Source organism: Palaemon carinicauda, chromosome 26 (genome assembly GCF_036898095.1).
Source record: "Palaemon carinicauda isolate YSFRI2023 chromosome 26, ASM3689809v2, whole genome shotgun sequence".
Classification (NCBI taxonomy): Eukaryota; Metazoa; Arthropoda; class Malacostraca; order Decapoda; family Palaemonidae; genus Palaemon; species Palaemon carinicauda.
In genome coordinates, this window is record NC_090750.1 from 41637744 (window position 1) to 41656094 (window position 18351).

The 18351-nt window shown below is 42.6% G+C and overlaps 1 protein-coding gene across 1 annotated transcript in view; it reads left to right on the plus strand.

The window, feature by feature from the left end:
• Window positions 1-16661, plus strand: part of LOC137619507 (ankyrin repeat and MYND domain-containing protein 2-like) — a 62003-nt gene extending 45342 nt beyond the window's left edge. The window contains exons 3-4 of the mRNA XM_068349599.1: window positions 9925-10059; window positions 15616-16661. Of these exons, the coding sequence (XP_068205700.1) occupies window positions 9925-10059; window positions 15616-16257 (777 nt within the window). The 3' untranslated portion in view covers window positions 16258-16661. The remainder of the gene's footprint in view (window positions 1-9924; window positions 10060-15615) is intronic.
• Window positions 16662-18351: the final 1690 nt, after the last annotated feature.

Sequence of the window (18351 nt, forward strand, 5' to 3'; positions counted from 1 at the left end):
TATTATGAAAATTCCATTTTTCAATATTAAACTTAGCCGGTGATTATATAAGCTGCAGCTCTGCTGCCCGACAGAAAAACTCTACGTTCAAAATACGCCAGCGATCGCTATGCAGGTAGGGGGTGTACATCAACAGCGCCATCTGTCGAGCAGGTACTCAGTACTCAATGTAAACACAGAACCAATTTTCTCTCTGTCGTGCCACCGGCAAGACCTACTAAATTCGCTGTTGCTTACTGGATTGGTTTTCACAGATTTTGGTGAAGTACACATTTCTAGTTATTAGCTTTCGCTTTGCAGAGGTTATCTTCAATACATCCTTGCTTTCTTTTATTGATTTTGGATTATTTGTTGACGACTTTGGATAGATTTTGAATTCCCCTTTGACTAATTCAAGATGGCTGACCCTTCTCAAGTCCCTAAATACAGAAAGTGTAGTGCTAGGGACTGTTCAAGGCGTCTTCCGAAGGCCTCTATCGATCCGCACACCGTTTGTTCCAATTGTCGGGATAAAACCTGCCAATTGGAAGATCGATGTGAGGAATGCGTTGGGCTTTCGGAATTCGATTTTCTCGAATTCCTGAAATATTCACGTAGGCTAGAGAGAGATAGAGTCAGGAGAAGTTCATCTCGCTCCGTTGATATTTCCTCTCCTCATGCCCCACAACCTATTCCTTCCCCTGTAGTGGTTGCTCCTGATCCCCCTTCTAGCACTCAACATCCTTTGATGGCAGATATGATGCGTGCCATCCAGGCTCTGGGTGAGAGAGTCGAGTCATTGGCGAGTGACCGTAACCAACTCATGGCAGACGTCAAGGAGTTGAAGGGTAAGAGTGCAGTGGGTAGTGACAAAGTGAGTGGTAGTGTTGTGGAAAGTGTTGTGGATAGTGTTGCGCTTGAGGGTTCGTCTGTTCGTGCCTGTCGTCCTCCTAGTCCGGGACCTCTTGCAAGCTCCCAAGCCCAGGGGAGAAGCAATGTCGTACGACCAAAGGGTTCGAGAGGCTTTAATCAGCGAACAGACGTTCCCTCCGTGGTTTCGGACGTATCTATCCAAGATCGTCCCACCCACAAGAAGACAAGAGAGCCCATTTATTCCTCGTCTGCGGAAGATGTTTCTCGACAGAAACAATGGACCAAGGTCTCACGGCCTCTTAAACGCAAGTCGGTCCCTTCCGCGCAAGTCCAACGGCCCAGTTGTAGCCACTGGGTCAGTTCGGACTCGCTGCAGTCTTCCGATGACTGCACACCTCCTAAGAGAGGCAAAGCGGTACCGCATCAGGCAGTAACACCGTCTGTTGCCGCACCTGCTACTGTAGACCCTAAGTGGTCTTTGCTGCAGACCATGCAGACTCAGTTGACGTCATTAATGCAGGACTTTTGTGCGGAGAAGGTTGACGCTGCACCAACCGCTAGCCTACAACCACCCACGGTTGTGCGTCCAGTGGACGCTGAGGCTACCTTCTCCCGCACTCCAGCTGTGAGAGTCCCGCCACCCATGCGTTCCAGTGTACCCTGCCAGCCGCATGTTGACGTTCAGCGACACACGGAACCTTCCGTTGACGTTCGCGAGTTACAACAACAACCTAAGTTGTTTTGTTTTGACGCGGTGCGTCAACTTCCGCAACCCAGTGTGGTTACCACTACTCGCCCACAGCAGACTAGACAGTCAGGAGTAGACGCTTTGCGCCCCCGCGCTGCTATGGTAGTTGCCAGCTCACAGACTGGGCAACAGTTCCATGACGTTGCGTCCGGTGCAGTCACACATGCACCCGTGCTGCCGGACTCAGCTGACCAGCCAACTCCTACTCCTTTGCCGCTTCCTCCTCAGTATTCAGATGATGGACTCTCTGATGATGACGACGCTGCACACATTGACGACCCGCATACGGACATCGACGAACCCAAGACCACGCAACCCTCCTTGGACTTTAGGAAAGTTCTTGCACTGTTCAGGGAGATGTATCCTGATCAGTTTGTTTCTGCGGCCCCACGCTCACCTCCATCTGAGTTCGCTTTAGGCACGCAGTCATCCGCGCCTGCCTTTACGAAGCTCGTCCTCGCCCGCTCGTCTAAGAGAGCTTTAAGAGTGTTGGGAGAATGGATGCAGTCCAAAAAGCACCTTTGGAAGACAGCATTCACGTTTCCCCCTGCGAAACTCTCTTCCAGATCGAGCGTCTGGTATGCCACGGGAGAAGTTCTCGGCTTGGGAGTTCCTGCCTCTGCCCAGGGCGACTTCTCAAGCCTAGTAGACTCTCCCCGCAGGCTAGCCATGAGACGCTCCAAGATTTGTTGGACTCCTTCAGACTTAGATCATCTGATGAAAGGAGTGTTCAGAGCCTTCGAGGTTTTTAACTTTTTGGACTGGTGTTTGGGAGCGTTGAGCAGGAAGATCTCCCCTTCTGACAAGGAAACTTCCATGCTCATTATGTCCTGCATGGACAAGGCCATACGGGACGGTTCCAGTGAGCTTGCGGCTTCGTTCGTTTCCGGGGTCCTCAAGAAACGGGAAAACCTTTGCTCCTTCTTGTCAGCTGGAGTAACACAGTGTCAGAGATTGGAACTTATGTTTGCTCCTCTCTCAAAGTGCCTTTTCCCAGAAGAGTTGATAAAGGAGATTGCTGCCTCCTTGATTCAAAAAGACACGCATGACCTGGTTGCGTCATCTGCCCGCAAAGCCACCCCTTTGCCTACCGTGTCTAGACCCAGGATGGACACTCCAGCGTCCAAGTTCATTCCGCCCTTTCATGGCAGAGCCTCCAGCAGAGGAGGTGCTCGTGCCGAAGGGAGACGTGGGAATAAGAAGAAAGGTACCAAGTCCTTTAAGGGCAGAGTCTGACTGCCACATTCTTCAGACAGCAGTGGGAGCCAGACTCAAGAACTTCTGGCAGTCCTGGGAGGAAAGGGGTGCAGATGCACAATCTGTGAAGTTGCTCAGAGAAGGGTACAAGATCCCGTTTGTACGCAAACCCCCTCTAGCAACGTCTCCCATCGACCTCTCTCCCAGGTACAGAGAGGAGGACAAGAGACTAGCTTTGAAGCAAGAGGTGTCCCTCTTACTAGAAAAGGGAGCGGTAGTCAAAGTCCGGGACCATCAATCCCCGGGCTTCTACAACCGTCTCTTCTTAGTGGTAAAGAAGACAGGAGGGTGGAGGCCGGTGCTAGACGTCAGTGCTCTGAATGTCTTTGTCACAAAGCAGACGTTCGCCATGGAGACGACAAAGTCTGTTCTAGCAGCGGTCAGGCAGGAAGACTGGATGGTCTCTTTAGACCTAAGGGACGCTTACTTTCACGTCCCCATCCACCCAGATTCCCAACCTTTTCTAAGGTTCGTTTACGGGAAGGTTGTCTACCAATTTCAAGCCCTGTGCTTTGGCCTAAGCACGGCTCCTCTTGTCTTTACGAAACTGATGAGGAATATTGCCAAATTCCTGCATTTAGCGGACATCAGAGCCTCCCTCTATTTGGACGACTGGCTTCTAAGAGCTGCTTCCAGTCGTCGCTGTCTGGAGAATCTAAAGTGGACTCTAGATCTGACCAAGGAATTGGGTCTCCTGGTCAATATGGAAAAGTCCCAACTGGTTCCATCCCAAACTATAGTGTACTTAGGGATGGAGATTCACAGTCAAGCTTTTCGGGCTTTTCCGTCGGCCCCCAGAACAAGTCAAGCCCAAGGATGCATCCAGAACATGCTAAAGAAGGACCGATGTTCAGTCAGACAGTGGATGAGTCTGATAGGGACGCTTTCATCCCTGGAACAATTCATCGCGTTAGGGAGACTGCACCTCCGTCCCCTTCAATTTCACCTAGCTGTGCACTGGAAAAAGGACAAGACGCTAGAAGTGGTCTCGATCCCCATTTCCGAGAAGATGAAGTCATCACTGACTTGGTGGAAGGACAACATCCACCTCAGAGAGGGTCTGCCCCTGGCTGTTCAGACCCCCAACCACGTTCTCTTCTCGGACGCATCGGACACGAGCTGGGGTGCGACATTAGACGGTCGGGAATGCTCGGGAACTTGGAACTCGAATCAAAGAACGTTACATATCAACTGCAAGGAGCTACTGGCAGTTCATCTGGCCTTGAAAAGCTTCAAGTCCCTCCTTCTAGGCAAGGTGGTGGAGGTGAACTCAGACAACACCACGGCCTTGGCGTACATCTCCAAACAAGGAGGGACCCATTCTATGACGTTGTACGAGATCGCAAGAGACCTCCTCACTTGGTCAAGAGATCTAAACCTTTCTCTAGTAACGAGGTTCATTCAAGGCAACATGAATGTCATGGCGGACTGCCTCAGTCGGAAGGGTCAAATCATCCCAACAGAATGGACCCTACACAAGGATGTGTGCAAGAGACTATGGGCCACATGGGGCCAACCTACCATAGATCTCTTTGCAACCTCGATAACCAAGAGGCTCCCAAATTATTGCTCGCCAATCCCGGACCCAGCAGCAGTTCATATAGATGCCTTTCTACTGGATTGGTCCCATCTAGACCTTTATGCATTCCCCCCGTTCAAGATTGTCAACAAGGTACTGCAGAAGTTCACCTCTCACGAAGGGACAAGGTTGACGTTAGTTGCTCCCCTCTGGCCCGCGAGAGAATGGTTCACCGAGGTACTTCAATGGCTGGTGGACGTTCCCAGAACTCTTCCTCTAAGAGTGGACCTTCTACGTCAGCCACACGTAAAGAAGGTACACCCAAGCCTCCACGCTCTTCGTCTGGCTGCCTTCAGACTATCGAAAGACTCTCAAGAGCTAGAGGCTTTTCGAAGGAGGCAGCCAGGGCGATTGCTAGAGCAAGGAGGACATCCACTCTTAGAGTCTACCAGTCGAAGTGGGAAGTCTTCCGAAGCTGGTGCAAGTCGGTATCAGTATCCTCAACCAGTACCTCTGTAACCCAAATAGCTGACTTCCTATTATACCTGAGGAAGGAAAGATCTCTTTCAGCTCCCACAATCAAAGATTACAGAAGCATGTTGGCAACAGTCTTCCGTCACAGAGGCTTAGATCTTTCTAACAACAAAGATCTACAGGACCTCCTTAAGTCTTTTGAGACCTCGAAGGAGCGTCGTTTGGCTACACCAGGTTGGAATTTAGACGTGGTACTAAGATTCCTTATGTCAGAAAGGTTCGAGCCACTACAATCAGCCTCCTTTAAAGATCTCACTTTAAAGACTCTTTTCCTCGTTTGCTTAGCAACAGCTAAAAGAGTCAGTGAGATACACGCCTTCAGCAGAAACATCGGATTTTCATCTGAAACGGCTACATGTTCTTTACAGCTTGGTTTTCTAGCCAAAAACGAACTACCTTCTCGTCCTTGGCCGAAATCGTTCGATATTCCAAGCCTTTCTAATTTGGTTGGAAATGAACTAGAAAGAGTCTTATGCCCTGTTAGAGCTCTTAAGTTCTATTTAAGACGAACTAAACCTTTACGAGGACAGTCAGAAGCTTTATGGTGTGCTATTAAGAAACCTTCTTTACCTATGTCAAAGAATGCAGTTTCCTATTATATCAGACTGTTGATACGAGAAGCTCATTCCCATCTGAATGAGGAAGACCATGCTTTGCTGAAGGTAAGGACACATGAAGTTAGAGCTGTCGCAACTTCAGTGGCCTTTAAACAAAATAGATCTCTGCAGAGTATAATGGACGCAACCTATTGGCGAAGCAAGTCAGTGTTCGCGTCTTTTTATCTTAAAGATGTCCAGTCTCTTTACGAGAACTGCTACACCCTGGGACCATTCGTAGCAGCGAGTGCAGTAGTGGGTGAGGGCTCAACCACTACATTCCCCTAATTCCATAACCTTTTTCAATCTTTCTCTTGAAATGTATTTTATTGTTGTTTTTTGGGTTGTCCGGAAGGCTAAGAAGCCTTTCGCATCCTGGTTGATTTGGCGGGTGGTCAAATTCTTTTCTTGAGAAGCGCCTAGATTAGAGGTTTTGATGAGGTCCTTTAGTATGGGTAGCAACCCTTGATACTTCAGCTCCTAGGAGTCGCTCAGCATCCTAAGAGGATCGCGAGGCTCAGTAAGGAAGACGTACTTAAAAAGGCAGAGTAATTGTTCAAGTCGACTTCCTTACCAGGTACTTATTTATTTTATGTTTGTTATTTTGAATAACTGCTAAAATGAAATACAAAATACTTAGCTCATAATAATGTAAACAAGTAATGCTGGTCTCTACCCACCCCCCTGGGTGTGAATCAGCTTATATAATCACCGGCTAAGTTTAATATTGAAAAATGTTATTTTTATTAATAAAATAAATTTTTGAATATACTTTACTTACCCGGTGATTATATATTAAAGGACCCTCCCTTCCTCCCCAATAGAGACCCAGTGGACCGAGGAGAAAATTGGTTCTGTGTTTACATTGAGTACTGAGTACCTGCTCGACAGATGGCGCTGTTGATGTACACCCCCTACCTGCATAGCGATCGCTGGCGTATTTTGAACGTAGAGTTTTTCTGTCGGGCAGCAGAGCTGCAGCTTATATAATCACCGGGTAAGTACATTCAAAAATTTATTTTATTAATAAAAATAACATATTTATATGTTTTGGATGCAGTTATGATATTTTCTAACAAAATTTTTTTATTACTGTAATTGCTTGTATAAGTTGGTTATTTGGATCTATACTGGGTGGCTGTTGTTGTGAATATATGTTATCTATTATGGGACGAGGGGGCTGGGAACCCCCTCTCCTGTATTATAATCCTGTGAGACATCAAAGAGGTGGAGCTGGGGGGAGAGTGACTGCTCCCCGCACTAGTTTTGGGGTGTTTGAATGTGCGTGGATGTAGTACGATAGAGAGTAAAATATGTGAGACTGGAAGTATGTTTAGGAATAGAAGGATGGATATATTGGCTTTGTGTGAGGGAAAGGTGAAGTGATGTTTGGTGAAATGTCTGGTAGAGTGTCTGGGATTGAAAGGGGAAGAGCAAGAGAAGGTGTGGCTTTATTGCTGAGTGAATGGATGACAGGTAAAGTAGTGGAATGGAAGGAGATATCATCTAGGTTAATGTGGGTAAGAGTTAGGTTGGGTAGGGAATGTTGGGCTTTTGTCAGTGCGTATGGGCCAGGTTGTGAGAAAAGTGAAGAAGAGCGGAATGAATTCTGGAATGAATTAACTAGGTGTGTAGAAGGACTGGGTAGAAAGAATTATGTAGTTGTCATGGGTGACTTAAATGCTAGAGTGGGCGTTGGAGAGTTAGAAGGTGTCATTGGGAAGTATGGCGTACCAGGTGAAAATGAGAGTGGTGAGAGACTGGTAGACATGTGTGTTGAGCAAGAGATGGTGATAAGTTCTAGCTTTTTCAAAAAGAAGGATAAAAACAAGTATACATGGGTAAGAGTGGCAAATGGAAGAGTAGTAGAAAGGGCATTAATGGATTATGTGTTGATAACTAAAAGATGTTTGGAAGATTGAAAGACGTGCACGTGTTTAAGGGTATGGCTAACGGTATGTCGGATCATTTTTTGGTTGAGGGAAAATTAGTTGTAGCGAAAGAGTGGGGGAATAGAGTAGGTGGATGTAGAAGGGAGCTAGTGAGGGTTGAAGAGCTAATAAAACCTGGGGTAAAAAGTAAATATCAAGAAAGGTTGAAAATGGCATATGATGAAGTGAAAGTGAGAGAAACTGGTAATTTAGAGGAGTGGAAGTTAGTAATAAAAGAAAATTTTGTTGGGATTGCAAGTGATGTGTGTGGCAAGAAGTTTGTTGGAGGCAGCATGAGAAAGGGCAGTGAATGGTGGAATGAGGAGTGAATGTGAAAGTGGAAGAGAAAAAGAGGGCTTTAGAAGAATAGCTACAGAGTAATAGTGTAGAGAAGTATGAAAGATATAGAGAGAAAAATGTGGAAGGAAAGCGCAATGTAAGTGAGGCAAAGAGGGCAGCTGACCTGAGGTGGGGTCAGGGATTGGGTCATTCATATGAAGAGAATAAGAAGAAGTTTTGGAAAGAAGTAAAGAGAGTAAGGAAGGCTGGTTCAAGAATTCAAGAGACAGTGAAAGATGGAAGGTTGTTAAAAGGAGAGGAGGCAAGGAAAAGGTGGCCGGAATATTTTGAAAGTTTACTGAATGTTGAGGATAATAGGGAGGCAGGTATAATTGCTGTTGCAGGTGTTGAGGTGCCAGTGATGGGAGATTAGAATGAGAGAGAGATTACAAGAGAGGAAGTGAGGAGAGCACTAGATGAAATGAGAGTAGGAAAAGCATCTGGTATGGATGGTGTGAGAGATGAGATGTTAAAGGAAGGTGTGACTGTACTTGAATGGTTGGTGAGATTGTTTAATGTGTGTTTTGTGTTGTCAATGGTACCAGTAGATTGGGTTTGTGCGTGTATTGTACCACTATATAAGGGTAAGGGAGATGTGCATGAGTGTTGTAATTCAAGAGGTATTAGTTAGTTGAGTGTAGTTGGAAAAGTGTGTGGTAGAGTACTGATTAATAGGATTAAGGATAAAACAGAGAATGCAATCTTGGAAGTACAGGGTGGTTTTAGAAGAGGTAGGGGTACTATGAATCAGGTTTTTACAGTTAGGCAGATATGCAAGAAATATTTAGCAAAAGGTATGGAGGGTATGTTGCGTTTATGGATCTGGAGAAAACATATGATAGAGTTGATAGGGAAGCAATGTGGAATGTGATGAGGTTATATGGAGTTGGTGGAAGGTTGTTGCAAGTGGTGAAAAGTTTCTACAAAGGTAGTAAAGCATGTGTTAGGATAGAGTGAGTGATTGGTTTCCGGTGAGAGTGAGGCTGAAACAGGGATGTGTGATGTTGCCGTAGTTGTTTAACTTGTATGTTGATGGAGTGGTGAGAGAGGTGAATGCCGGAGTGCTTGGACGAGGATTGAAACTGGTAGACGAGAATCACCATGAATGGGAGGTAAATCAGTTGTTGTTTGCGGATGATACTGTACTGGTTGCAGACAAGGAAGAGAAGCTTGGCTGATTAGTGACAGAATTTGGAAGGAAGTGTGAGAGAAGGAAGTTGAGAGTTAATGTGGGTAAGAGTAAGGTTATGTGATGTACGAGAAGGGAGGGTGGTGCGAGGTTGAATGTCATGTTGAATGGAGAGTTACTTGAGGAGGTGGATCAGTTTAAGTACTTGGGGTCTGTTGTTGCAGCAAATGGTGGAGTGGAAGCAGATGTACGTCAGAGAGTGAATGAAGGATGCAAAGTGATGGGGGCAGTTAGGAGAGTACTGTAGTAAAAAATAGAGGGTTGGGCATGAATGTAAAGAGAGTTCTGTATGAGAAAGTGATTGTACCAACTGGGATGTATGGATCGGAGTTGTGGAGAATGAAAGTGACGGAGAGACAGAAATTGAATGTGTTTGAGATGAAGTGTCTAAGGAGTATGGCTGATGTATCTCGAGTAGATAGGGTTAGGAACGAAGAAGTAAGGGTGAGAACGGGTGTAAGAAATGAGTTGACAGCTAGAGTGGATATGAATGTGTAGAGGTGGTTTGGCCATGTTGAAAGAAAGGAAAATGGCTGTCTGCTAAAAAAGGTGATGAATGCAAGAGTTGATGGGAGAAGTACAAGAGGAAGGCCAAGGTTTGGGTGGGTAGGGGATTCAGCGTTATGAAGCTTCATCTGTGGTGGATAACAGGGGAGGGTGGGCTGTGCCACCCTAGCAGTACCAGCCGAACTCGGTCGAGTCCCTTGACAGGCTGGGAGGAACGTAGAGAGGAGAGGTCCCCTTTTTTTGTTTCATTTGTTTGATGGCGGCTACCCCCCAAAATTGGCGGAAGTGCCTTGGTATATGTATGTACAGTATTATGGTATACAGTATTTTAATCCAACTAAGTTCTGGCAGCATTCTCAGTTATTATTAAGTAATACTTTATGGTTCTTTGTTAATATTAATACTGTGTAATATTCAGATTTCTTTTTAAAGTTCTGGTTTTATTTTCTCAGGTGAACTTACATCCCGTGAAAATTGCATTGACTGTGGAGAAATCCAAAGATTTACAGATCAACATTTCCAAGGCAGTGGAAGTCTTGAACCTGATGAGAGAAAAAGAGAATAAGCGGCCTGAGAATGTGAATGAGGTAATATGACAAGCAAAATTATTCCTGCTTTCCTAAATGCTTGAATATTCTACAGTAGATTTATGAAATGTATCCATTGTTTTATAAAAGCCTTTTGTTCCAACACAAATAAGAAACTTTTGTTCTTTACTTTGTACATATGTTTTAAGCGTAGCTGGAATCTAGGAATCTAGCCATACTTTTGCCGGGTTTCAACGACCCTCCGCTAGTTAACATGGTAGACCCCTAGTGAGATAACTCACTTTTGTTTTTGGCTCATTAGAGTGAAGATGTGCTCTCTCACTCTCCCGTTAACCCATTATTTACTGGCCGTAAACTTTTTAAAATTTCCTTTTTCTCTTACAGGTGTTATTGATCTTTCAGGTGTGATTGGTCTATCAGTTGTGATTGGTCTTTAGGATTTGCGACCATGTGGGTTTGCCTTGATATAGCAGGCCGCTCTTGCGAAACGTTTATGTCTGCCATAGAGACAGATCCTCACTGTCTTTGCTCTGTGTGTAGATGACACTCATGTACACAGGCTTTTCCATGTGACAAGCGTCAGGAATAGCTATCCTCCCGGTGGGAGCGGTACGGTAGATGACGGAAGAAATCCAGAAGGGATTCTTCACCCTTAGGGTCTTCTTTGAGGTTTCTTCGAGGTTGAAGAACTCCCAACTTCTTTCTCTGGCACTTTTTACCCTCCCTTCTTCCCAATCGGCTTCATCCCGGGGCCTATCGAGTAAGACCCGTGTCCTTTTGACCCCTAGGCAACCATCTGGCTGGAGAACCCCACTGCTTTTCCTAGCAGAACAGCAGCACCCTCCACCCATGGAGAGTCTCTTTCCTGATTTGTATCATTTGTGGCCTAACATGGGGCTTTCTGGTTCCCCCACTAAGGATATCCTTGTGAAGTTGTTGAAGCTTTGAGCACTGTATGAGCAGACAGCTGCCTCCACAGGATTCGGTCACGACCTTCCCCACCAAGCTGCTGGAGGGGTCCCTTTCAGTCGGTCTCGTGCCCCAATTTTGATCTTTCCTCTGCAATTCCTCACCCACCTGGGGAATTGTAGGCTGGTTTCCTGCAGAGTTTCAACTGAGCTCATTCACCCCTCTGGGGTACTTAGCAAGAGGATTCTTGCTGTAGTGATTAGCGGGCTGCTACTTTTAAACCTTGCGGCCGGTCCATTAGGATGCCGGCCTTATTCCACTACCATACAGCTGTAAGCAATGGCCACAGACAAATTCATCTGGGAAAAGAAATAGAAATGATATGGGCACTGGGCACCACCCCTTTTTATTTCTGGGCAAGAGGAACCCAACTACAAAATAAGAGGTTCAAACAAATGTGACAACTCGGGTAAGGCTTTCTTAATATTTTAAATTTGGTACATTATTTAATGACAGTGCTGAGGAATGAAACCTTATGAAAGGAAACACAATATAAATAAAAAAGAAAAAAAAAACATTTATATCAAAAAGGAAAAAAAAATAATAATATTGGCTTATAGATTGGAAATAAATAAAGGTTGCCTACACATTTTGCATTATACTGCAATTGTGGTTTGGATTACATAACAATAACCCACTCACCCATCAAAGTTCTGTGTCTTACCTCCACTCTACGTTCCTGGCACAGGTGGACATGACTAGTGTAATATTGAATTTATATTACATACTGGTGATATAAATTATAATATACAAGACCAAGGCAGAAGCACTCGACAGTAATATCTGTCTTTATTCCCCTAGATGCTCCAAAACAATGTTTAAAATTTCAGTCTGAGTCTGGATCTAACATAACAGATCTTTACCGAAAGTAGTGCTAATTGTACCATTATATACATATATATTTAATAAAAAAAAAAATTCATTACCCTAGATCACCACAAGTATTGATCATCTTATTCTAGGGAATTGTTCTCAATGCAGTCACAAACACTTTTTTCACAATAACCTTCAAAATATTACAGCAAAACGATTGGGTTCTTTAATTTGCTGCAGAACATTTTTCACAGTTACCAAAGCTGCAGGACCCACAAAAAGTAGGGCATTTTGCCTGGACATTATTAAAGGGGGGAGGGGTGATCTAGTAAAACTCTACAGCACATAATTATATAAAATGTAATAAAACTACATTTGAAAACAATTTGTAACTTCCCCAAATTAACATGGTTATTTCTAAATTCTCCCATCGAAAAAATCTCATAACTGGCAACAGTGCCCTATAACACAATTACCTAATCCAAATTTGCACTACAGTGTTTTACAAGGTACATATTTGAAAATTTTCCCATTACTGCATTATAGTCTGCAGTACAGGATTACAGGAACAAAAATTTACAGTGAGAGAGGGATGACAAATTAAAAGGAAATGAATATGTACATAAGTAAACTGGACATTAACTTATCATCCTTGTCCTCAAAAATTTTACAAATAAGCTTTAAAGTCATATATAGTACTTTATCATGATAAATAGTCCTTTTGTATGTACAAAAAAGTAAACCATTTCATATTCTAAATAGAATTTATTAACTGTGTTGTATTGTATACTTTACCAAGCAGTGAGTTCTCCCTTCGCGATTTCACTTACACGCCACACAGAGAACCGCCATACCTGTTAGATAAAAAATCACATACAGGGTATTTGCAATATATAAAACTCATGGCCCGATGATTCCATATGGCTCGCGCTCCTTTACACTGGGTGTGCTTCACACCAGTTACCTCTCTCCACCCAGCTCGTCCCAGCTCTTGCTTTACGCTGTATATCCATTTACAAGGAGTCCTTGGGTTGCGACGGTCCCAACTTACACTGTTTTCGCCCATTCAAGGGGATGGGGAGAGGTAACGTTCAGCTTCGTCCCTGAGTTTGCTGCCAAGACTCGGTATCCAGGAGTGGCGGGTCCCCGATTCGACTCCTTCTAGATTTCGAGTACGCTCTGTAACAGACGACCTAGACCATCTCTTATTCTCCCCAGTGAGGCGTTTGAGGCTGTATCTCAAAAGAACAGCAGCAGCCCATCCTTGTGTGCCTTCACTATTCGTCAGCACAGGGAGGAACAAGAGGAGGATAACCAAGACTACCATCTCTGCTTGGATTCGCAGGGTCTTAGACCATGCCCTGAATCCAGATCCTCCTCCTTCACGTTGCCCCAGAGCCCACGATGTCACGGGCGTAGCTACGTCCCTGGCCTTCAAAAGAAACTTTTCTGTAACGCATGTTCTACAAGCTGGGGTATGGAAACATCAGACTATGTTCACAGCCCACTACCTGCAAGACGTGACCCACAAGAGGCTTGATATGTTTTCTATCGGCCCTGTGGTGGCTTCATAACAGCTGGTCCAATACATCAAGCTCCTTATTGGACAAGTAGTAGAAGATTGAGGGCTCTGTTACCCAGGATTAGTCTGTGTGAATGAAAAGGTATGACTGGCTCTTATTCTTTTCTTCATCCTCCCCTCTTTTGGGGAAAGCAGCAGCCTGGATTCTCTGCACAAGCTGACCTCAAACCACTGCAGGTAAACCATGCTCTCTTGTGTACCTAGTATTGTGTTAATACTGTTGCGTCCCCATACCCTGGCAAGCCTCAGCATAGCTGACCTCACCTCGCTGCAGGTAAGACTTATTTCCCATGTGCCTCCTAAGTATGGAATAATTCTTTGTTACGTCCCCAATACCTTGTTGAGGGAGGGTATTGGATAAGTCTCAAGAACAATAGGTTTTGTACTCGAGTTCCTATGTTAAAGACAAGCCACATGTTAGTTCCACTCACACAAAAGCTTCTGCAGGCCACCATCAGGGCATTACCTAATATTGGTACGTGATTTTAGCGAGGGTTGGGTTCCTTCTACTATCGATCACAGGTCAAAATAGAGAGGACCCCGGTTCATGACCAAGGCCAGTTGGAGAGGACTTCCTCCCTCCTAAGAGTAAGTCACCTCTATAAATAGCAGAGGGTTTGTGGAATATATGGGAAGTCATAGATGACAAGTATTATCACTGGAGTTGAGGGGAGGCTACGAAAAGATCTCAAGTATAACCTAAAAGTGCATCTCCAAAGGTTCACTGCTGCCTGTAACCCATTATATAGTCTTTGATTTGTAAGCATAGTATCCCTATCAAAGTGTTTTATGTTTTAATGTTTTCTTCATAATACTAAGTTGATATTAATTCTCTCCTGACTTTTGCCCTTTCTTTGTAAATTCCCATCTTATTTCGTGTCTTCATGCATGGACAATATTCATGATTTTTTTGGTCTATGCTTTGATACTTCCATGTCTACAAATTTTCTGTCTCTTTCCTTGCCCCTATAGTATCTCAGACTTTTAGTTTAAAGTCTGTTTACCTGCTGTTATAACCAGTACAACCTCTTCATTCATAATATGACTTTTCTGCGGTATCCAGTCAATTCCAGCCACAGTATTTTGCAATCATGCCGTTTTAAAATCTTTGCAAGTGCTTGTCCCCTGCATTTTGTACAGGCTATATGTACACATAAATTCTCACTCAGTTTTCTAATAGGATAGTTTTATTCATGAGTAGACTAGCAGTCATTTCACCACAACATAGCAAATGTTATTGCATTTCTGTCCTACAAGCAGTTTAAAAGTATACTGCCTCTGTTGTTATTTAGTTCATTTATTATCATTATTGTTGACCAAGGCAGAAAGGTGTCTTCTCAATTTGAAGTTGTCATCCATTGTGAAGTGGTACTGGTGTTTCCCTGTGTTATCCCTGTAATCCTTTTAAGTTGCATGAAAATAATGAATTTAATTTTGGTAATCTTACCTTACATGATTTGTCTTTGACATAAGCTTTAATTTTGTAAACTATCAGCATAAGTTTCACAATAATATACATTGTAATAAATGCTTGTTACTGGTTATTTATTTATGGAGGTTTCAATTTTGCTTTTGAAATTTTGTCAGTTGGACTTTTGGTCTTTAAGGACTTTAGGATCGCACTCAATTTGGGACTGTTTTATAATACTGTATAGATTTGTAAGATGAAATATTCCACCTTATCTAAGGCTTGCCATTTCACCATAACATAGCAAGTGTTATTGCACTTCTGTACTACAAGAAGTTTAAAAGTATACTACCTTTTTTTTATATAGTTCATTTATTGTCATTATTGTTGACCAAGGCAGAAGGGGGTCTTCTCAATTTAAAATTGGCCTTCATTGTGAAGTGGTACTGGTATTTTCTTGTGTATATCCCTGTAATCCTTATAAGTTGCTTTGAAATAATAAATTTAATTTTGGTCATCTTTTCTTACATGGTTTGTCTGTGAAGTAAATTTTATTTTCATAAACTATCGGCATAAGTTTCACAATGGTATGCATTGTAATAAATGTTTGTTAATGGTTATTTATTAGTAGAGGTTTCAGTTTTGCTTTTGAAATTTTGTCATTTGGACTTTTGGTCTGACTTTAAGATCACATTCAATTTGGGATTGTTTTATAATACTGTATAGATTTGTAAGATAAAATGGTCTTGTGGCATGACTGTTTTTTAGAAAAAATTTATCATGAACGAAATTGGACTGTCTCAATATTTTACTTCCTTTCCAGATAATTTGCATCAAACTTCATTACCTTTCATATGTCTTGAAGACTTTAGAGAAAGAAAATAAGAAGATGACAAAAGAAATGAACGAAGAAAAGAAAACAGCAGTTTATGAAAGCATCATTAAAAAATGGCTTCGAGCACGTTCTTCAGATGGATTTGAAGAACACTTAGAATATTATATTAGGGATGCCATCAAGTCTTTCCCTCATCCTGAAATGCCCTTATTTATACAATTAGTCCAAAATCTTTCGGGATCCAGGGTGGGTGACTCTTGGGCATTAGGGACTTTAAGTGGTTGTGTGAATGGGCAGAGAGCATTCCATGATGAACAAGGGTGTATGGCCTGTGGAGACGAGTCAAAAAATATCAAGAAATGTTCCAGATGTAAAACCGTTCGATACTGTACTACTCTTTGTCAAAAATTGCATTGGGGTATCCATAAGAAATTTTGTGAAAAAATATATTTAGAAAAGAAAAAGGACCAAGAGGAAATAGATAAAGAAAAACAAAAGGAAGAGGAAAAAAACCAGAAGGCAGAAGTATTGAAAAATGACGAAGAGAAGGAAAATCAGGAAATCTCAAAAGTACCAGATGGCCATAAAGAATTAACGCCTAGTAAGGATACTGAACAGAAGACAACCTGAAGTTTCTCCAAGGAAATTAGGTGGTAGGTTCTCTATCCATAGTTAAATTTTTAACATAAACATAGTGATGTCTTTGAAAATTCTCAAATTGATACATATGTTTATTGCTTGAATTGAAATTCCCACCCAAGATAGTTGTAAAATTCAACAGACAATTGTCTATTATGTAAGATAACTAATGAAAGTAGTTTTCTAAATGCAAAACTATATTCTTAGATAGTTACTGTAGTTTGTAAAAAAAGATCAATTGTTTAGATTGATTTCTGTACAAGTAAGTATTATACAGTATAAAGATTACATTGAAAATTTCTAGTTGGTTCGCATCCCATTTTGTCTCTAGAGTGAATCTGAGGCAATTTTTATTTTGTCATATCCTTTTCACAATATAAATTTTATTAATACTTTACAGCAATTTTGCTTTCCTTGATTTTTATTTTTATAAAAGTCATACTTTCATTGTTTTATGGTTGTTTTGTTGACTAGCAGATAACAGGTACGTTAGACACTTTATCTAAGAATACAGGGTATTATTTTTTTAACGTAAACATTTTATTGGTATTAATTACCAAACAAGTACATTATTTGGTATTGAAACTTGTATAATGAAGAAACAAACAATATTTGAAGAGCATCACCATGAAATACCATATTTTCACACATTATTTTCTTTTCAAGAAGAGACATTTACGTAACATCGGTTTTATGATTGGGGAAGGTGTCTATGTAGAATAGGAAAGTAATAACTTGTTCTGTTAACAGTAGATGAAAATGTTGCTTGGTGACAATACAAAGGCATTTTATCTGCTGTAACATGATGTACTATAATTTAGTGGTCTTTAGCTGCCTGTCATATAGCACAGAACATGATGAGCTAAGTTTCATTCCAGGTTAATGTGCTAAAGGTATAGCACGAGAGATCTAGCCTATGTTATATGTAAAACTTGAGAAAGTGTATTTGCAAAATATCAAAAGGCACTCAGAAGTGCATACTGGAAGGTTTTTGTTCCTTTGAGTAATACAAACCATCGTCCTTAAAGTAGAGAATATGATTTCAACGTGAGCTGAATGGCCATTGAGTTGTTTAACAAGGCAATTTAGTGACAAGTGAGTGCGAGGGTGAGGGGCCATGGCCCCTAAAATATAAAAAATTCTTCACTTTGTTTGGGCCACAATGAACAGAGAAGTATTGTTGTGCCCTTAGACTTCTTTTTATTTTTTTTTTTTTAAAAGTGAATGTTGGCTATTGACTCTGCCTCCAGATATGCAATTGTGCTCAGATGTGTCAAAAGAGGGGATGGGCTCACACCTTAATGACCTGGTCGTTTCAGGGGAGAGGTCAGAAAAAGCATCGTCTTCTTATCGAAGTTCTGAGGCTAGCAGGTTTTCTAGAGCTGCTAGCATTCCAAGAGCATTGAGGAGGTATTTGGTGGGTCAGTGCTACAACACCATAATGGCTTACATATGGCAAGGTGTGCTCCCTTGTAAGCTGACGAAGCGGATATACATTGCGAAGGCATTCTATGCCATAGTTTTCAGCCAAATACATTCTTGGCAAGAGGAATGGACTAGCTGACACACTTAGTCACCAAGTGAGGGTTGTAAGTTAGAGTGAGCCATACATCCCTGTATAATGAAGAGGCTTCTGATTCATGAGGTTCTCTGGGGTTTGATCTGCTCACCACACAACCAAACAGGAAGCTCTCCATGTTTTCTCCCCTGTTCTAGTCCTCCTTGTAGGAGTTGCCTGTGCTCGTGAGGAACATTGAACAGTTGGCTGATCTTGGTACCTTAGGCCCCAGAAGGGGACATGTCCCTCATTCTCAAGGCTCTCACTTGTATCTGTCTGAGCCTTTTAGAAGGCCTCAGCCAAGGATCTGGCCCCCAACAAAGAGTTTATGCAACTTACATAGTCTCTTGGCTTTAGTCTCCCACTCCTAGCAGTGAAGGGAGCTTTCTTACTTTGTTGCCATGTCACATGGCCAGACTCAGAACCTGCTATGGCACAACCCCAGCTTTGAGCCGTTCTCCATCTCCTCTTTACATAAAGCTACTGATGGAAAGGAAAGGAAATGCTTTTAAGTTTTTTGAGGGCTC